General features: G+C 37.4%; 1 protein-coding gene across 1 annotated transcript in view; it reads left to right on the top strand.

Annotated features, from left to right (window-relative positions):
- The first annotated feature begins 321 nt into the window (after positions 1–321).
- The window catches only part of Trdn (triadin), a 372,838-nt gene continuing 350,469 nt past the window's right edge, over positions 322–22,690 (top strand). Inside the window, exon 1 of the mRNA XM_040758270.1 lies at positions 322–834. Within this exon, the coding sequence (XP_040614204.1) occupies positions 813–834 (22 nt within the window). The 5' untranslated portion in view covers positions 322–812. The remainder of the gene's footprint in view (positions 835–22,690) is intronic.

The following is a 22,690-nucleotide window of genomic DNA, read 5'->3' as shown; positions in this document are numbered from 1 at the left end:
ACCTTACATACTTCTTACTGACTAATATTTAGAAAATATTAATTTCCTCCAACATGACTAGTTTTGAAGAGTGGCCAGGATTTAATAATTTCAGTTTTAAGTGCAGCCCTATATAAGCATACCTACTAAGAGGATTTGGAGCAACCAGAAACCAACTCAGTAAATTACTTAAGTCTGCCCTCCTCTCTGCCTGTGGTAGACATTACATGACCCTCCCCTAACCAAATAAGGGAGAGGGGAATGTTCTGGGGATTAAGGGCACTAAGAATAAATCTGAGCTATCTCAGATAAGATTACTTTCAACTCCTTTATTTCGTGTTTTCTGACCCACACCCCTGTAATTATCTCAGACAGTGCGGGGGCTTAGACAGTATTTTCACGATACTTTGGCATCTTCTTCTTTCATTTGTTTGTGTATTTATTTATTTTATTTATTTTGCCTGTCTCTTTAGGGCTGGGGAGCCTGTGTGTGTGTGTGTGTGTGTGTGTGTGTGTGTGTGTGTGTGTGTGTGTTCCTCCACAGTGCCAAAAAAAAAGTGCTGAGGAGTCCTAGGGAGACGAGGCTATTTTTGTTTGAAGCTGATACTTCTAGCTGAGCCACAAGTACTGCTTGGAAAGGGCTTAGGTTGTTTCCAGGGGGAGAACTCTGCAGAGAAGAGGCAAAGTTCAACAGGACCAGAAAAGCAGCTGAAAACGGCCAGGAAAAGCAAGAGCCCTCACGTTAACCCTCTACCAGAGTTCTCCAGTCCTACCGTATTCTGCAAAGTGCCACTTGACTGCGACTTTTCACCTGATTGACTTCCCCATCCACCATGACTGAAATCACTGCCGAAGGTACTGTTGTGTGGGGACATTATGTAAATTTACAGCCACTGGGACTCTCTGTGCTTCTCTTTAAAATATTGTGTTTAGGTAGTCATCTTATTCTGCAGTCTGCACCCGATCTGGGAAGTGAAGTTGGTACCCGAGAGGTTACCAGCTCTGTATGTGGGGTAGTAAGAAGAGGTTTCTTTGGATTTTTGCGTGAGGAAACGATCCTCTGCTGTGGTAGAGGCCCCTCTGCTTTCTCGGTTATCACTCACACCTCTATAAATAGCCAAGGTTCTCAACATGCTGGCTGATTCCTTATCAAGCAAAAATTATAAGGCTTGCGAGGATGGAGACAATTAAAATCAAAATAATATGTGTGGGGTTTCAAATGAGAAATATGATCCAGAGCACTTTTGGTTTCTAGTATTTAAAACTTGAATTCTTAAGTGTCTTCCCTTTGCAGCTAGAGTATACAGATTGTTTGTGTGCCTCTTATGTTGTGTGCTTTGAGGATTCCTATCCAGTTCCCTTTTATAGGTGCTCAAAGACAAAGTCAGAAATTTCATAAGTCAGATCAACCCAACTTTAAAAATAAAACATTTATTTCTTAGAATTCTCCCTAACTCATTTCTTTTTTCTCTATAAATTGTGAATTCTATATTTATATTAACATAGGCATTTTCTCTTTCAACTCTTACATTCAGCTAGAATACACCACAAGTAAAACATCCAACCTTTATTATATAGTCATGGTAGCAAAACAATTTAGATAAACACATACACACACACACACACACACACACTCTCACACACACACACCTTGCTAATAAAGGAATCCTTCAAAAGTAATACAATCTAGTCTAGTTGAGTAAAACTTTGGGAGGCAGGCCTACAATTCTCTCTGTAAGAAAACAAGGCAGATGATACTTTTGACAATTACCAATTTAAATGCCATTTTCTTTTTAGCCAGATTGTAAATAGAAATCTGTGAATTTTGTCATTTGAGTAGGTGGTAATCTATATATCAAAAGTAATGTCCTCTGTAGATTTAGGGAACATTTGCACCTATAGAGATCATCTGGCACCCTGAGGTAATAACAATCATTACTGAGAGGTTTCCACTTACAGGTTTTGTGTGTGTGTTTGTTTGTTTGTTTAGAATTATGTGCATATTTCCCTTTTGAGACTCATGCAGTTCAGCTAGGTGCATTTCAATCTCTACTTCACAAAAAGGAAACGGTTACTCAGATATTTCATGACTTGCTCATTGCCACATTGTAGCCAAGATTTAGTGTTAGCCCCTTGACGTCTGGGTGTGTTTTCTTTTTTCTGTTAGATGGAATCAGATTTACTGTTTGCCAATTTTAGTTTAGAATTTGCTAGGTGAATATAAATAGTATTTGTTTCTATTCCTTGGCCATTCTGTGTCCTGTGGCCCTTGGGTTAGTCTTGAAGAGATCTGTCTATAAAGGTGTCTTGCTTATTCCTGCACAAGTTATTAACAAAGCTCTGAGCATTCCTGTCAGCTTCTACTCAGCACTTTCTCTGTCACTGATTTCAGATGTCAGCTGGCTAATCATGTTCCTTGATCACAGAGCAGGCTATATCCACAGTTGTCTTAGATCCTCATCACTTTTCATGAGAGGATAGTTGCTTTCGAATAGAATTATCAATAGTACCTGTAGAGAGTTTAAAGACAACGTGAAGCCCCTGTGGTGGGACCCATGTGAATCAGTGAGCACATGTTATAATTAATTTCTAGATAATGATCATTTCCCGTGGTCTGGTCTTCAGAGCTGATAGCATCTGTATCGTTTGATAACCCGTGATGCAATTGTTATTTCTCAGAAGAAGCTTAGATTGGATTTATCTCTCTTGATGTTCGTACTATCATCATTTTCCTTGGTTTTCCAAGGGATTTTATACTTTTTATTTTATCTTATGAGCACCTCTCTTTGTTTCTTAGCTACAATATTACTTATTTATTCATTTGTCTTTTATTAAAAAGATATTTTGTAAAGATCTTGCTTCAGGCTGTTCTCTGAGCCTTGATATTTTTCCCATTTATTACATTTCCCTTAAAACGATTTTTTAGGCAAATTACTGAAGTATAAGTCTTAGTAGCCCCACACTATTTATCCATCCTCCTTTCTACTCATTGAATATGAAAAGCAAGCATTTTGTAGATCTACACCAAATAAGACCTTGGGTGAATACTTGGAAGCCTAGTGTTACAATAACTCTAATTCTCTTCCTTTGATGTTGATAATTCGGGAATTTAATAGTTGATACTGTGGCTTATCCAACTCTAGTGCATGCCATGTTTACCAGCCTTGCCAAATCTTTCACATGTGTTTTTTCTATTGATGTACAAGGTGGATAAGTTCATTTGATGGAAGTAAGTAAGTCATGCTTCGTATAGAACAGCTTTTCAGGCACAGAACACTAGATGAAACAGAACTCAAAAGCTGAACCCCAGTGGATTTCAGGAAAACAACACCCTTTATTCTAGCCACCAGAAAGAAATAGTTACAATGGTAATGATGGTATCACTATTATCAACATGGCTCAATATGGTCTGAAGACAAGATATCAAACTTGTCAAATGCTCACTTTAACCCTCCCCAAAAGAAACATTGTTTTTAATGCTGTTTATAAAGTATCAAACTAAGGTTTGGGGGGGGTTAAGAAATGTGCTTGGATTGAACAGTTTCTCTTTTGGATTCAGATCTGAAGACAGTGCAGTTGAATCTGTCCTCTCACTGTGACAGACTCAGGGTGATATTGGGTGCTCGTTGGTACATGCTCTCCCTGCACTAGGTACATGCTATCCCTGAGTAGGTGAGATTAGGCCCAGACTGGAGCAGAGTCAATCAGTGCTCAAGCTAGAGACCTTCAATATGACTCTCCTCAGCTTACAAAAACCTGAAGATCCCAAGGCAAGTTCCAAAGTTAACAGACCCCTTGAGTGCTCCACACAAAGTTAACAGACCCCTTGAGTGCTCCACACACATTTTCAACTACATTTTAAAATGGTCAGTGAAAATCTAATGCTTGCAGAGAGACAGTGGGATATTTAAAGATTTCTGCTCAAGTTGTACATTAGAAATTAGATTCCCCTCCACCCTGTACTTAAAAGCAATAGAAAGATAGAGTGATAAATACCTAAAAGACAAGAAAAAGCAGAAGGTTGACAAAACCTAATCAACTGACTGAAAAATGATAGTTGGAATTGAGTTGTAGAGAGAAGGATTTTTTAAAAAAGACAAAAGAAAGGAAAGGAGAAAGAAAAGGAAAGGAGAAAGAAAAAGGACAGGAAGAGAAAAAAAGAAAAATAGCCTTAAGTATGGAATAAATAGAAGAAGATTCATAATTGAGGCTAGTATGAATCACTATAATACAAACAAATAGAGATATTAAGGTGAGGAAGGCATTAAAAGAAAAAGCAATATACTACTATTGTGGCATTATTGGACTATGAATCAGTCAATCTTAAAAAAAACTTTCTGATGGAACTATTGGCTATTTGAAAAACTCTAGCTATTAGATGAACTTATGGAATTGCTCTTCTGTGTCAAATGAAATGACCACATTGGGTCTATGATTTTAAGCTATTATTATTTGGAGATACAGTGTAAATTCGATGTGCATGATGTGATACTGTATTTGTAGTTCCAAGCAATATTCCATAAGGGAAAATACTCAAGATGTGAGTGTGTTAAAACAGAGTATGTGTTGAATAATTTATGGAAAAGAACTTATCTCCTTGTTCTAACTCTGTGAATTGATAGGGATGTTCTTCTGCATGCTGTGAATACATGCTTTCATATTGGTTGATGAATAAAGCTGTTTCAGTCAATGGACAGGAAGGATGTAGCCAGGCATGAAGTATAGGTGGGCTACAGGACTAGGAGAATTCTGAGAAGAGGAAGATAGTGAGTCTTGAGGAAGATGCCATGTAGCTGCCTAAGAAGGCACACACTGGTAAACCAAAGGCCACATATAGATACACAGATTAATAGAAAGGGCTTAGTATTTAAGAGAGAAATAGCTAATAAGAAGCCTGAGCTATAATAATTTATAATTAATATAAGCCTCTGTGTGTTTATTTGGGACTAAGTGGCTGCAGGACTGGGTGAGACAGAAACTTCTATATACAGTGAATATTTGCCATGGACCATCCCAGCCAGGTATGGGAGTCCCTGGGATGAGGGTTCTGGAAGACTAGGCGGGTAAGGATTTGGTTGTGACAAACAGAAACAAACACAGAGGCAGTTTGAATCTGAGTGTGTTTTGTAGTTCTCAAGTGAGGCTTTTTTTTAATTTAGATTTTTAAAGATTTTTTTTAATTTAAATTAGAAACAAGCTTGTTTCACATGTCAATCCCAGTTCCTTCTCCCTCTCCTTTTCTTCCACTCCCCTCCAATCCCCTCAACCTCCCCACCCAATCCCCCCTTAGCTCACCAGGGAGGGTGAGGTCCTCCATGGGGGATCTCCAGAGTCTGTCTGTCATTTCATCCAGGGCAGGGCCTAGGCCTTCACCATGTATCCAGGATGAGAGAGCATCCCTCTATATGGAATGGGCTCCCAAAGTCCATTCATAAGCCAACTGATCTACTACCCGAGGCCCCATAGATTGCCAAGGCCTCCTCACTGACATACAAATTTAGGGGGTCTGGATAAGTTCCATGCTGGCCTCTCAGCCATCAATCTGGGGGTCCATGAGCTCCCCCTTGTTTAGGTAAACTGTTTCTGTGGGTTTCACCAGCCTGGTCTTCACCCCTCTGCTCATCACTCTTCACTCTCTGCAACTGGGTTCCAGGAGTTCAGTTCACTGTTTAGCTGTGGGTGTCTTCAAGGTTTTTTTTTTATTTTTGTGAAAATAAGTATCATCTCAGGGGTTGTGTTCAATGAAGCAATACCCAAATGACATCATCATTACTAGGCACAAACACACAACTTATCCAACAATAGATCAGAAATTCACTCAGGGTTAATCGCAGGTAACTGCCTATTTCTAAGATCAGATTAATACATTTTTATGGTCAGTTATGTTTGATATGTAACCTAGTTTTTGTGTGTTTTTGAAATATTGAGCTATTTTGACTTTTTCTTATTAAAAAGTTTTCTTATTGAAAAGCTTTCTTTACCAAATGTTAAAACCACTCTCGATCACACATGTACAGCCATAAGAAATTTTATTGTTGGGAAAGTTTCTATCAATACTATCACTATTTACTTATGTGAATTACGTAAATGATTCGAAAAGTGCTGGTTTTCCTGAAGACGAGGTCATGGTCGATGACCATGTCTCGGGAGACAGTTTCCCATTTATATGTTTTGTTTAAAATGTCCACATAGGTTTTCAGGAACATTTCATTAATATAAGAAAAGAATAGAAGAACAGAGATTGACATGAGAACTATGGCTCAATTTTTTTCTCCAACTGGGAGTTCTACAACTGTTTCCAGGAGACCTCCTTTTTTGAAGAACTTGTAGAACTTGTCACACAGAATCTACTGGATTTGGTGTGGCAAATATTTAATTATTTCCAAAATAAAGAATTTGTAAGAATAGTTAATATGTTTAGTAATGTAATGTTTAATAAAATTTTACTTTCTTTTATATGGAAACAGAGGCAGAGATGCAGATATACACTCAGTTCAATGGGCTGAGACTGCTTTGTTGAAACAGTGAAGGGTCAGAACCTTTCTGAAGGGTTGATGGTTGAACACATTTCAAGGGGCTGGGGGACATCTATTTATATATAGCTAGCTACCAGGAAGTTGCAGCTGTTTTTGGTGGTTGACCAGGAATAGGACAAATTGCTTGCTACACCCAGTTATATTGTTTCTGCAGGTAGAGCAGACTGAGCAAGCTTATTCTTTTCTTTATAACTATGAAAGCTCAGCCAATAGCTTAGACTTGTTCTTAACTAGCTCTTATAACTTAAATTAACCCATATTTTAAAATCTACATTCTTTTACATGGCTTGATTACCTTTACTTTGTAATGCCTGTGCTGTTTGCTTTGCATCTTGGCATCTCCTAGAGACTCTGTCCTTCTTATGGCTAGGAGCTATTTCCCAGTACAGTATGATTAAATTCCTTATGATCTGAGGCTATTACCCAATACCCCTGAGACCAACAGGTCAGTGAATCCACTGGTCACCAAATTCAAAGTCAAATTACTCTTTTGATTATTCTGTTGTTAATGGAAACCAAATATTAATGTATTAGACATAGGGTTTTGTAATATACCTTATGTTTCTAACAGCAGATGAGGAAATTATAATTTAATTATACTAATTATTATATAGGTATCTGGAGGCAGTATCATCTCACTCATCTTTATAATAGGTGACATTAATTAGCAAAAGTTATTTTTTAATGTGTTTTGTGGAAAAACCTGAGCAATAGTGATATAAGAAAAAAAATTCCTCAAAGGTTCTAGACAGTGCACCTCTTTAAAACCACCCACCCCAAAATAAGTAGGAAGTCCTTGAATTAGAACCTTTTAAGATATCACTAAAACAAAACAAAGCAAGACATTAATGATATATGATAGGTCTCAAACCTGGGACAAATGGCTAACTGAAGTGTCCATTAACATATCAAAACAAACCTGGCCACCAAGTTCTCCCTGCATCCCTCAATCCGTACTTATGACAGCACCCTGTTGGCTGGCATTCCCTGTCCTGTACCCTAAACTTCTCCAGCCCAGAGACTGGGCTGCCCTTCCATAGATAATCCAACCATTTTGCTTACCTGTTGTTTTTGTCTATTCTTCACCCACCTGGCCTCTTGGATTTAACTTTCCCCCTCCCATGCACTTTCTCCTTACATGGCTCAGGGTCATGTCCACTCTGGATTCTCACAAATGCCCCTGCCTCTGAATGTGCTCTCTCCCTTTTATCTACAATAAACTTTCTTCTCCACCACAACTAGGAGTGGTCTTGTTCTTTCATTTTTATTTCTTTTTATTTTCATTCATTGCAAACCCAATCTATCTAACTAGTTGGTGAATTTTGTTTAATCTTTTCTAATTGAACAAAAAACCCAATACGAAAATTGTAAAATCTATGCCAACAGTAAGTAGAACATTTGTCCTTGCAGCATCAGCTGGAGCTGGGTCCCACTAAGAAGTTTTCCCCCTACCTACTGTTATTTAAATAATAATACCCCTCTCCTGGTAAGACTATAGTTTCTATGGAAAATATTCTATCAGCTTAACTACTTTTTAATTTCCCCCTAGTTATTTTTGGTCACTATTGTGAGTATAGTTTCGAAATTATGCCCCCTTTACAGTGTGGAAATAAACTGAGGCTATTCAGCTGCTGTAATACAGGCTTAGGCATCCTTAGAGATGTTGTCCATATCAATGCTTAATTGGTTAACAGCATTTAGTATGCAAACATACGACAGCAGATAAGCAATTTTAAAATAGTTTGCCAGCGGTTCTCAGCCTTCCTAATGCTGTGACCCTTTAATACAGTTCCTTGTATAGTGGTGACCCCCAACCATAAAGTTATTTGGTTGCTACTTCATAACTGTAATTTTGCTACTGCTATGAATTATAATGTAAATATCTGATATGCAGACTATTTGATATATGACCCTGTAGAGGTCACTACCCACAGGTTGCAAATCAGTGGCCTATGTAGCCCTGTGTGTTAGCTATATCAATTTGAAAGAACAATGCATAGATGGCTACCATTTTACATTGATTGTTAGTGTTGTACACAGCTCTGATTACTTAGTTTAATGGCAATATTTAAAAATTACTATTATGTTGTTTTTAGAGGGTCCAAATGAACAAAATATGTGTATTGTCTAATGTAACATATTTTAGAAGAACACTTTAGAGAAAAACCTTTATCCAGCTACTACATGCTGACATCACACAAACAATCTGAAGTTTCCAATTTGGTCCCTGATTTTAAAGTTCTAGGATGATCCATCAAAATTAAGTTGATTTTTCTCTCCCTGGTTACAGCCTGCTTTGGTTGCTATAATTGACATTCAGTTTCTGATAGGAAGGGCTTCGTTGCATCGCCCCAAGTGAGGGTTAAGCAGAGATAGGTGAAGTTGCTGGTCCAGAAAGATAACAATTTCCATCTTCAAAGGAAACTAAGATGAGTTCCTTGGCAAGTGCATGATGAATGAAAACCTGTCCCCAGGATCTGAGCTGTTCTCTGTAAACATAAAACATCTCTTCTCTGTGCCTGAGGTCAAGCTGCCAAAGACACAGAACTTATAGTTTTGAGAGACTCTTTGGTATGTAAATGAACTGTTTGCTCATAAACAGCAGAGCCCATTTCACAATGTACTTTAAATATTACAGTTATATACATAGAGACTAAATACCGTGGCTGTTAAATATTAACTTATTATCTGTTGCAGGCACTGGGGAAGATACAATCTTGTAATTCATGAGAACAATGACAATCTGCATCGGGCAACCAGGTGTTTGCAGGAGAAATAAACTCTCATTCAGACAGCATGGGTCTAGGAAGCCCCCTTTATAAGTCCTGTCATTGGTGATTCTTCGTAGCAGCTCTGACATTTATTAATATAATGTGGAGAAAATCTAAGTAAGGGGGAAATTTTCATATTTGGAACTTCATTTTATTAGTGTCAAGAGTTTACATAAATTTATGGACAATACATTTTTGCCAACACTTCCCAGAAGAAGTTATTGCTGCCTTTAAAATAAAACCATCTTGTCATTAGGAGAACATTTTGTTAGAAGTTAGACATATGATGTAGAGGGAAAAGTCACATACAAAGTAGCACATTGGCATGCATCATTATGGCTAATGCTTTTGACCAGGATCCTTACTTATCACACACAATTGTCTGGGGCAACAAGAGTCCATTACATCATCTGTAAGTGACTGCAGCTGGTGAACAGCCAAGCTTGTGAATTTGGAGAAACATAAAGTGCCTTCATCTAAGGCACAACAAAACTTTAGACTCCACAGCATTATTAATGTGGATCCAGAATTATAAACCAGTATTTCATGTCACAGACTCATTTGCATGCATTAGTACCTTTATTTTTTCCTGGCTGAATGTCAGACAATAGCTTGGTATCAGGGACAGAAATATGATTAATAAAAGGGCTTTGATAATACACAACAAATTGAAATGGAAGCAAAAAACAATGTTGAAAATGAGAAAATGAGAGCGGACAGCTTTGAAAACCTGTGATCCAAATTTGGAATAGCTAATGGTGTGATTTTGTTTAATAATGTAACTGTTTTAAGGTCAGGGTGCACACATCATAGCTTCATGACAATTGTGGGACAAGGAAAGAATGGCCTATTATTGACACTGATCATTAGCATTGCATATAATGTTGCTAGAAAGGTGAAATAGTTGACTGACCAAAGAGTAAATAAATCAAGAGCAGCTTTGGTCCAAACATATGCGGAGGGAAAAGAGGCAGGGGATAGCTGGGAATCAGCTGCTGTGGGATGGAACGCTGAGACACATCAGGTGTGGAGTTAGCCTGACAAAGAGACTGATGTAAGTGCTCGGTTATTGTCATTCTGGAGGTCTCGGATTCCTCACTTATTTTCACGAGTTCTTGATTGTGATTTCCATTTCTTCATTTTTCACAATTTGAATCTTCTGACATTTTTCACACGTGCATTGCCACTGGAGTTACCCACATGAACTTCTTTAAGCTTGGTGGATATGTGTGGAGCTCCCACCATATCCAATTCATGATTAAATAATGAAATGAACTTATACCATCAGATAGATAGTCTTTAAATTAGAAAGAAAATCGAACTGCTGGAAACAAACCAACAAAAAACAATGGTCATTGCTCTAATATTATGAAAACGTGTGTTTAAGTCAGTCCTCTTGTCTAGTATCTAAAGACATTGGGCCCCTTATTGAAAATGGCAGTAGGATTGCCGGGAGGTTTAGGAAAGACAACCATCATAGAATGAAGAGCCAGGCATCAGAGAACAAGACTCAGGAAATATGAGCAGATAGTAGAAGAAATTAATAGACTAAATCAATCAGTGTAGAACTTTGTAGACTTTCTTTTGTTGTGATTGTGGATTATACTTGGCATAATAGTTCTGATACTTTCTAGAAATCTAGCTAAGTCTTGAATCTAATATAATGTGTTAATAAATTCTGGGCTGTTTTGCTACAGTTAAGTAATGTAAACCATATTTAGCTCCAGTTTCTCTCCAGTCCCTCTAGATGGTTAATGCCTTGTAGGTCCTGGGTGTTATATTATCAAAACCATCACCCTGTAGGTGGTTTTGATCTTGAGTGAGATGGGTGCTCCATGCTCCATTGTTTTGGAACACAGCATTTCACCATATCACTCTGTCATTTACTCAAAGGTGGATAGGAACAAGGCTCCTGACATATTTGTGTACTTTTTTGTAATTAATTTTGATAGTTTCTATTTTAAATCTGGATAGAAATATGTTACATGCTGAAGTATGCCTATGGATGGTTTCTAAGATGGTGAAAGAAGTTTAAGTTCCCAAAGGAAATGCAGTTGAGCTTATAAAGTAAAAAATGTGAGGTAGATTCCACAGTTTCTCATTATTCAAGTTAAAATTACACAACAAATGTGTACATTTGTACACAATTAATATATAATTTAATTGTTGTCAGACTTGATGAACAGAAAATTCCTAGAAGCAAGATAAAACCCAAATGCACAAAAGAGAAGAACCTTAGTTAACGCTGATGCTCTTAAATGGAAGGATATGAATACAAATAAATGAAAACAAAAGATTGAATGCTATCCCCAAATCCTTGTCATTCTAAGATATTTCATTTTATTACAAATTGATAGGTCGCATTGAATTAATATCTTGGTCATGAGTTTTTTGTAAAGCCAAAGGATATACACATCAGTGAACAGCTGAAGTAAGAGTACCTGTCATAAAATATTCATTCTGTCAAGGTTTCACAATAATAAATACTGAGTCATAAACCTCACCAGAAATTTGACTCTACAAATATCCTTTTAAAACAGAGGTTCTCAACCTTTCTAATGCTATGACCCCTTTAAAACAATACCTCATGTTGTGTTGCCTCGCTCTCACCACAAAATTAATTTAGTTGCTACTTCATAATTATAATTTTGCTACTGTTGTGAATCATAGTGTATAAACATTTGTGTTTTTGAGTAGTTGTTGCCTACCCCTGTGAAAGGGGACATGACTCATAGCTTGAGAAGCACGGTTTTCAAGGAATGCTAGAGTAGAGTAGATACTAAGAAGAATATAGGTTGCAGGTAAGTATAGTTGCTAACATCTTTCAGGAAACTTGGATCAAACTACTCAACTATGACAACTGCAAGCTTAACTTCTTCCATTTTGATACAAAAGATTGTTTCTAGGTCATCCCAAAGGACTGAAATGTTGGGAGTGTTACATAGTGTTATCAAAATCAAAGTTATGTCGAAGATTAGATAATTATTTGAGGTAGAATAAATTTTTTTCTGAAATACAAATTGTTTGTTCCCTTGATCAGCTTCTGAAAATTCTATAGGAAGGAAAAAACAAAAAAATGCTAACTTTAAAGAAATATAGGCAGAGATTTCCAAGTTAACAGAAATGACACATTTTTCCCCTTAAGAAAAGTCAGTGAAAGGTGATGGCTTACTCTCTGTTCCCTTAAGCTAATGAGTTGAGAGGTGCTAACATAATTTGAAGAGAGACACAGGTGGAAACAGCTATCTAGGGTAAACTGGAAGACTGCTCTTTGCAGGATTGTCAGCTATGGTTTTACAGAAGCTAACTAACACAATTACAGTTAAGGGTGGATTACCTTTGATGGTGGTCTCCTTCTATTGTAAAACAATTAGAAAATTGTGATTGTTGAATAGTACTTCTCACTTGGTTGTCAAGAAAAAGTGCCTCTTTTCTTCTTTGGTGCTTTTAGCACATCCTAAAGACTTTCTATCCTGGAAGGTTACATATATCTGTGGACTTATCATTAGAAAATCTTGACCTGTCACAGTATGGTATTGGCCCAAAGAAGAGCTTGAAGAAATACAGATTGTTTTTGATTTCACATCACTCAGGCAGCCTGCATAGAGATCACTAGACTGTCCATTGTGAAAATCCAGGGAGAAGCAGTGGTTTATGCTGATGGTCACAGATATTTTTATGTCTTCTGTGAAAGTTCTAACAGCTTATGTCCTTTTAAATGCTTCACTGGGACCATGCACAAATGATGTAGCCACATACGCAGGTGTAGGTTATGTTCAGGTTATCCTTTCAAATGCTCAGCAATTCATCTCTTCCTCTTAGGGATAGCTGGCTGTGTAGAGGAATTCTAGAACACTGGGGGATGTGTTGTGAGCACCACATAATCCAGCTCATTGCTGTTTAAAAACAAAATCCCAACAACATGTAACAACTAGTGTAGAAACCACCTTGAACAGGTGTCACTTTCTTCAAAACAACATTTTTTTTAGTCTGTCCTAAAGCAAACATAAGTAATTAGCCAAGCATTATTATTATATTACTATCAAACCATTGTGACTTTCATTTTCCTGGGCTTTACTGTAGTATTTTCTCATTTATAGTCTTACCTACATATATGTATAGTGTGAATCCTTTAAAATGCTCCAATGCAGTTAGGAAAGCATGTGTCCACGTTTCTTGCACTTTTCTGCATTAGGTCAGTGTGCATAGAGTAACATGTCTCTTTCCTTTGGCCTCTTCTCAGTAACTACACTGCTTTCTTAGTGAATGACAGGGAAATCCATTTTTCTGTGGGCTTTGCCTGCACAGTATACTAAATATTCACTATAAAATAATGGAAACATAATGAATTTTTTCCCATTCACATCTATGTTAAAATCTTAAAGATAAAAAAGGGCACCTCTCATAAGTTCAGAGCTGAAAGAAATATTGGTAGAATAGCTTTATTTATTTATTAGTTTAAATTAGGTATATTTAAAATGATTCACAGCATGAAATACCCATATTAACATATAAAAGGAAGTATTTAAATACATGTATAATTGATATTTCAGCTAATCTAAATGTATATATGTCATTGTTCATCATTTCTGCATGGAGAAAACACACAGAATCCTATTTTAATTCATTTGTGAATGATACAGACACTGAATTTTAAATTAATAAAATATGTTTCTGTATTACTCACTAAGCAGTGGTGAGGCTGACATCCACAAAGCTAGTAGCTCTGTCACAAAATTATTTCTAGCACTACTGAAATTTTATCTTTAGTTGTCTGACCACACATTGGCTCTCACCTTGGTGCCACTTATAAATCCAGGCTCTCTTTCTTTAACCCTCTATTCATTCACTGCTGGTAGCAGAAGTTCAGTGCTTTGTGTGGAGCTATAGTTGGTGTCACTCTTCTTGCTGATAGGTTTTCAACTATATAAATTCACCATCCATCCATTGAACATTCTTTCCAGGTGTAGTTAGTAGTTATCATCAATGATGCTGAAATACCCATTTCTTTTATACTTTTAGTTTCCCATGATACTTTCAGCAATGTATATTTCTTTCATGGCAGTTTGTCCTGTGATAAAGTAGTGCATTCAATAGAAAAAAAAAGACACTTTTCTCAATCAAATCAAGTAGCCTGTATACTGTCATTTAAATCTCTTCGAAAAGCATTGAAAAAGAATGATTTGGGTGTTATCTACTAGAAGTGTCCCAATTGGGTTTTCAGGAAAAATAATTAACCTAGTTTTGTGGTATATACAACAATGGGTGTTTGGAAGTTCATGAAGAGAACAATACAATTCAAAGAAATCCTCAGAGGAAAAAAAATCATATATTGTAATGACTTTGCACAGAGACTCTGTAGGCAGCAATGCAATGATTGACATGTACAAGAAGGCATAAAAAGAGATCATTCAACAAAAATTTAAGGGTAGCCATGTTTATAATGGTGCAACATTGTCCTTGGTGCTGGGTAACTAGCTAGGAAAATATCTCTCCTTCCAGAGGCTTCCTGCTGCTCTTGGAACTCGTCTGTCTAAGGAGGAAACACCCATTCTCATTGCTACTGCAACTGCTACCCTTCCTAGCTGATGACTGCAGCCACATGCCCCCATGCCTCCTCTCTTTTTCTTGACCTCCTAGTCTTGATTTATCCACTATTTCCTAGCTAGACTTCAGAGCTACTTATTACAATGTGACCCTTGACTACTACACGAACTTTGTTCACAGTCAGCAAACGGTTACTCCGTTTCCACCACTGCTCTTCTTGATTTAAACCTCTGCTTTCAGTTGCCCATGCTTTGGGAGCTTTTTACATGTTTTCTGATCATTTTGCTAGCTCTAACTTTCAAAACAGTCATCCTGTTTCTGTGATAAAGGAGGTTTCTTTGAGGCAAAATGTCCAACTCTGACTCATTGAGGAAGGCAGGCATAAACGAGAGATAATAATAATTTTCTTCACCTTTACAAACTTAAGGACAAAAGAATCAAAGACCTCAACATAAATCCAGCCACAATGATCCTCTTATAAGATAAAGTGAGAGGTACCCTAGATAATTGGCATAGGAGAACACTTCTGCACACAACACTAGTAACACAGACACTGAGATCCACAATTAATAAATGAGACCTCCTGAAACTTAGAAGCTTCTGTAAGGCAAAGTACACAGTTAACAAGACAAAACAGCAGCTCACAGAACGGGAAAAGATATTCACCAAGCCCACATCTGATAGAGGGCTGATTTCGAAAATATACCAAGAACTCAAGAAGCTAGACACCAATTAAAAAATGGGGTACAGAACTAAATAGAGAATTCTCAATAGGGGAATCTAAAATGGCTGAAAGACACTTAAGAAAGTGCTTAACATCCTTAGCCTTCAGGGAATTGTGAGTCAAAACAACTCTGAGATACAGTCTTACACTTGCTAGAATGCATAAAATCAAAAACACCAATGACTGTTTATCCTGCAGTGGATGTGGAGAAAGGGGAATACTCCTCCATTGCTGGTGGGAGTACAAAGTTGTACAGTCACTTTGGAAATCAGTATGGAGATTCCTCAGGAAAATGGGAATCAGTCTACCTCAAGATCCAGCAATTCCACTCTTAGGCATATACCCTAAGGATGAACATTCATACCACAAGGACATCTGTTCAACTGCACTCATAGTAGCATTATTTGTGATAGCCATAACCCAAAGCAACCTAGATGCCCCACAACTGAAGAATTGACAAAGAAAATGTAATATGTTCACATAATGGAGTACTACTCAGAGGATAAAAACTAGTGAAATCTTGAAATTCACAGGCAAATAGATGCAACTAGCAGATTACATTTTTCAAAAATTCTTGCAGCGAAATTTTCTATTTAACATGTTCATCTCTCATAAGATGGCATTTTCTCTTTCTTTATTGAGAGATGTGCTTTCCCTCTTCATGAACTTGGGTGGATCTGTGTGACAGTTTCAAAAAGTAAATAACAGTAAAATTACTTCTAAGGCTACACTTTAAAAATGTAGGCATGTCCATGTGTTGTTCCCCTAGAACATTTGCTTCTGAAACCATACTCTGTAAGTTCAATTAACTTTTAGAGACACCCCATAAAAACACCAGAACTTGATGGGTAGTGGCAATGCACACCTTAATCCCAGCACTGGGAAGCAGAGGCAGGTTGATCTCTGTGAGTGTGAAGCCAACCTGGTCTACAGAGTGAGTGCCAGGATAGGCTACAAAGCTATACAGAGAAACCTCATCTTGAAAAACAAAACATCTATAAAACAAAACAACAACAACAACAACAGCAACAAAACCACACAAGGACTTTGGATCTCACACTCTGCTAAGCATTCAGACAAGAGCTAGCATCAACTTTCTCCCTAGGTGAATGAATCTTTTGAAAAATATTTTTACATAAAATATAGTTATTATTTTTCAATTTAATCAACACAATTGTTTAATGTACACTATATATAAACATGTAATTAAGTTAATCTCATTAGCATCCTCATCACATAGTTAAAATTATTTTGGCTTAAATAATTCAATATATTCTCAGGAATTTTGAAGTATGTAATACTTTATTATTAACTACTCTCCTGGTGTGGTGAAGTAGACCTCAGGAGCAGAGAAAGAACCAAACACTTGTTCATGTCCATGAGAGAGTTGCAAGCCTCTACCCATCACCTTCCCATCAACCTCTGTCATTAACACTCTCCTCTCTACTTCTGTGTATTCAGTTGTTCTGAATTTTCTATATGATTGAAAATACGTGGTATGTGCATCTGCCTTCTTTCAGCTAGCATGTTCTCCCTCAGAACGCTTAAGAGGAGTTCCCTTTTCAATATCACGGGGTTTATCACAGCACCTAATGATGAAGTCTTGATTAACTAGGATGGTTCTACAAAAATATATGCTTACTCTTTTTCTCCTAAAACATGGAATTATCTAGTAAACTACAGTGCAAGGCAGTGGAAAGTTTGCGTGAATGCTTGAGTGCGTGCATGTGTGTGTGTGTGTGTGTGTGTGTGTGTGTGTGTGTGTGTGCATGTGTGCACGTGTGTATGTTCTATGCGGACAAGCAGATATTTGAACAAGTAGAAAATACAGGTTGTAGCCTGAACATATTACTCATTCTTGGTAAAGAGGAATAGAGTTATCCTGAAAGCTATTTCATTTAATGAGCATTTTTTTACATTATTTTTTTATTTTAATTTTAAATAGCTTGTTTTACATGTCAATCCCAGTTCCCTCTCCCTCCCCTTCTCCCGCACTCCCCTTCCACCCTCCCTCCCAACCTATTGCCAAATCCTTCCACATTGGGGATGTCTAGAGTCTATCATTTTACTCTTGGTAGGGTCAAGGCACTCCCCTAAGAGTCCAGGCTGAGAGAGCATCTCTCTTTGTGCTATAGGCACATGAAGACAGATTGTATCCCTGGTATACAATCTGTCTTAATGAGCATTTTTGAAATACATACTAAACCCTGTTCTATAATAAGTGACACATAATATATAACAATGTTGTTCACTGCACCAAGAAAATTATAAAGTGCACTTCTTTAAAAGGTTCCTAGTTCTCATACCAGAACACTTTGCCCTTCTTTCAACCGAGCATTCTTTCTCTCCTGCAGCTTACACCTATCAGGAACTATGTACATTTTCCTTTTTGAGAAAAGTCTATTAATTGAAAGCCGACTCTGTTGCAGTTTTTAAAAAAATCAGGTCAGAGATGAGTTTCACGGAACCCATAGTTGTGTCAGCAAAATATGATCTGTTTGAGGTAGGTGAGGGATTTGTGATACCTCTGCTTGCTGTTCAAACCAAAATAAATATGCTTGTCTTTTATATTCAAACTCTGAAACACTCATTCCTGTAGGGCTTCCAAAGTATTCTTGTATGAACTTCCTACTGATTTCCAACTTTTGAGAAAAGTTCCTGATTAAGCACCTTCCAAATAAGACTACTCTAGAGATAGAGAAATAAAAAGATGATAACCTATGACATGAGATTAATTACAATTGCTGATATAATAAAAGTTAGAAAATAAAAAGTTGTAGTTAAATAAAAATAAAGTTTAATTGATGCAAAGAAAAAATTACTATTAATTTAACATGAAAACATTGGATGTTTGAAGAGGAGTGCTGGAAGACGTTTGGTGGTTGATATTAAAGCATAATACAGAATTTAAAAACACAAATAAAAAGAAATACACATGAAGAAAAATCATGTAGACATATATGTAAAATTCCTCAAAATATTTATGAATAAATGTGAGGCATATGCATATAGCTGGTACATAGAACAAAATGCAAAAATAAAATTTAACTTTAATGAATATTGAGTTTCTACATTAAACAGTATACAAGAAACATGAAGAGAAGATAATATTTTAAATTTTGAAATCTTTCTTTTTCCTTTTGTTGGCAGAATCTCACTGAGTAGGCCTCCTTACTTGAAACTCACTATCTAGACTAGGTTTGTATGGAATTTCCATGAGTCTTTCTGCCCCTGCCTTCCAAGTGCTTGGATAAAGGTGTCCACTACCGTGCCTAATTTATTAAAAGTTTTAAGACTATATTTCATCACCCTATGGGAGATAATAATACTGATAAATATTCTTTGGCAAGTATACATGAAATACAATCTAAATAATACTCTTACTCTAGACTACCATTCTGTAGCCTGCTACATTGTCCAGTTGATGGTGTTCATTACCGTATAGAAGCTTTTCAAGTTTCTTGTTTTAAAGTTAATTGTTTTTCTCAGTGCCTGTGCTAATGGTTTTCTGTTCAGAAAGTCCTTTTAGTGCCAATGAATTCAAGGTGATTCCCTCATTTCTCCTCTACCAGACCCAGGGTATTTAACCTTTTGTTCATGTCTTTGGTCCACTTGGAGTTGAATTCTGTGCAAGGTAGTAAGAATAGAACTTTTTGCTGTCTGCCACATGCAGCCATCCAGTTTGACCAGCGCCAACCATTTTTTTCTTTTTTAAAAATTGTTAAAGCTGTTTGTGAAATCATTTTGAGTTATTATTGAGCACTCTATTCTTCAGTTGCAACTTCAAATTATTAAATGAGTTTATTTCAGGATTTCTAATATGGATTTCTTCCTAGTTAAATGGAAAATTCCTTATGTTTTTTCATCCATAAACAAACCACATACTATGTTCCTTCCCTTTTCCCTTCTTTCCTTCCTTCCTTCTTCCTTCCTTCTTTCTTTCATTTCTTCCTTTTTCATCAAATAATGGAATGATTATGAGTACTTGCTTTTATTAACATTTTGAAGTTAAAATGTAATTACATTATATGCTTTCACTCACTTTCTTTCCTCCAGCTCCCTTCACATCTTCTTACTTAAGTCCCTCTCAGACTCCTGGACTCTTCTTCTTTAATTGTTATTGTTACATACATCCTAGGTGCCAACTGCTGTGTTATTCAGCGTAGCGTGTACCTGATTTGAGATCTGACCACTTGGTGTTGGATAACCAAGTCAGGGTCTCTCCCATGAATCTAGACTGATTCTGTCTTTTTCAGCATCTCTTAGTTGCTTGCAGGTTTTAGTCTAGGGAAGTGTGACGTTTCTCCCTTTCACATGAGCACATCTATTGTTAATATTCTTGCCCAGGTCTTGTTTAGGCAGCCATATTGTTAAGGTAGCGTTGATGATGCTTCACTGACATGTTTAGGAGACACAGTCTCACAGAACACAGCAGATTTCCTAGTTCTCTGGCTTGTACAAACTGTCTGCTCCCTCTTCCATGATACCCTCTTGAGCCTATGTACAGAAATTATACTGTCAATTTTTCCATGGTGGAAACCCAAAAATAATTGTTCTATACATTCTGATGAGGTTTTCAGTAATGGTCTCTGTCTGTTGCAAACAGAAGCTTCCTTGTTTAAGGCTTTGTTCTACACTTATCTTTAGGTATACACATGAGTATTTAGAATATTAGAAGTTACACTGATTCCCCTTTTCCTGATTTCCATAATGGCTGTACAAGTTGGCATTCCCACCAGCAGTCTACCATAAGACCCAGCAATTCCACTCTTAGGCATATATCCAAAAGATTCACATTCATACTACTAGGACGTCTGTTTATAGCAGCACTATTTGTAATAGGCAGAACCTGGAAGCAACTTAGATGCCCCTCAACTGAAGAGTGGATAGAGAAAATGTGGTACATTTACACAATGGAGTACTACTCAGCAGAAAAAAACAGTGGAATCTTGAAATTTGCAGGCAGATGGATAGCAATAGAAGAAACCATCCTGAGTGAGGTAACCGAATCACAAAAAGACAAACATGGTATGCACTCACTCATATGTGGATTTCAGACAAGAATCAGGGGAGTGCCAGTCTATAATCCCACTGCCAAAGAGTCTGGGAAACTGGAAGGACCCTAAGAGAGATATGCATGGTACCCCAGAGAAGGTGGAATGAGGCAAGATCTCCTGAGCAGATTGGGAGCTTGGGGGATGGGTGAGAGGGAGTCAGGAAAAAAAGAGGGGGAGAAGAGGAGGGGAGAGGAGGACATGAGGGAACAGGAAGGTTGAGTTGGGGGAAGAATAGAGGAGAGCAGAATGAGAGACACCATAATAGAGGGAGCCATTCTATGTTTGAGGGGAGATCTGGCATTAGTGAGTCCAGAGATCTACAAGGATTATAACAACTGGCAAACTAAGCGGTAGTGGAGAGACTACTTTAAATACCCTTCCCTGATAATGATTTTGACGACTATCTTACAAACCATCCTAGAACCTCCATCCAGTGACAGACAGTAGCAGAGGCAGACATCCACAGCTAAACACTGAACTGAACTACTGGAACCCAGTTACAGAAAGGGAGGAGTGATGAGCAAAGGGCTCAAGACTTGGCTGGTGAAAAACAGAGAAACAGATGACCTGAACAAGGGGGAGCTCTTGGACCCCAGACTGATGTCTGAGAGACCAGTATGGGACTGATCTAGACCCCCTGAATGTGGGTGTCAGTGAGGAGACCTAGGCAATCTATCGGGCTTTGGGTAGTAGATCAGTATTTATTCCTGGCACACAAATGGACTTTGGGTGCCCATCCTACAATGAGGGATGCTCTCTCAATCTTGACAATTTGGGGAAGGCCTGGGCCCTCCCCAGAACAAAATGACAAACTCTAGAGATCCCCATGGAGAGCCTTACCCTCCCTGGGGAATGGTGTGGGGATTGGGTGGGGTCTGAGGGGGGCTGATGAGTGGGAGTCGGCATGAAGAGGAAGAAGAGGGAGCTGAGACATGATAAGCAATCTTGTTTCTACTTTAAATAAATAATAAAAAGTGTTTTAAAGAAAAGTTACACTGATTTAGTGAAGTTGTAATAGAAGATTCTCCTCTAAGATATCCTCAGTAATCCCAGGGAGCTGGGTAGGTTTCTAAGAAGAGCTATACTTTCTCTCCTTCTGAGTGGCTCTTGAGTCTGATTATTCAGCTGTTGCTTACAACAATTGAGTACTACTCTTACACCTTTACGGATATTTTGCCGTGGTAGTCGTGAGTGTGTGTGTGTGCATGCATATGTGTGTGTATTTCATAATAAACGCTATAGATATATAGTAGTGGGAAGAAGTTTTAATGTGTAAGATCTACGAGCTTTGTATAGAAAGGACTATTATTCATGCATATATGTCATGATAACACATAAGCAGTGTAATGGTCATTTTTTTTCTTATCATTGTCATGGAACCACTGACAAAAGCAAGGTAAGGAAATAGAGATTTATTTTTTTCAAGATCTGAGAGCTTATAGTCCACAGTGATAGAACTCACAGAGGCAGCAGTGGCTCACAATTTTGGCAGTAGAGAAAAGGTCACTGGCTAGTCCCTTCTCTTCTTTTTTTGTTTTCCTTCCTAGCTGCCAAGCAGAAGAAGTCTGCCTTGAACCCCCAAAGCCCATCCATATGGTCTTTTATTCTCAATGAAGCCCCATATTCAAAAGTTCCCAAACCTCTTAGATTAATGTTATCAACTAGAGACCAAATTTTCAATTACATGAGCCAGTTGGGGGTATTTCACATTCAAACAAAAATGGGACACTTTACAAAAATTATTCCAGCTAAAGAAGAGAGTGAATGAACTTATTTTTTTCCTATTGGCTCTCATATGGCCTTGAAAATTTATATAACCTCCAAGATTCTCAATTTCATCATGTGTGAAATGACATAACAAATTATATCAACTCTGTAGGAGATACTAAGAGAAGAGATGTAAAGCACACAGTACAGTGCCGAACACATACTAATACCATAAGGATTACTTTCATATTATAGCTATATATACATGAGTATATGCACATGAATAATTCTTTCTTGTTTCTGTTCTCCTCATGTAGCTGGATAATGTAACTTATCCGTAAAAAATTATCTTTGAGGGTTTTCTTTTTT

Source organism: Mesocricetus auratus, unplaced genomic scaffold, assembly GCF_017639785.1.
Source record: "Mesocricetus auratus isolate SY011 unplaced genomic scaffold, BCM_Maur_2.0 Super-Scaffold_100018, whole genome shotgun sequence".
Lineage (NCBI taxonomy): Eukaryota > Metazoa > Chordata > Mammalia > Rodentia > Cricetidae > Mesocricetus > Mesocricetus auratus.
This window is presented reverse-complemented; position numbering and strand designations above follow the sequence as displayed.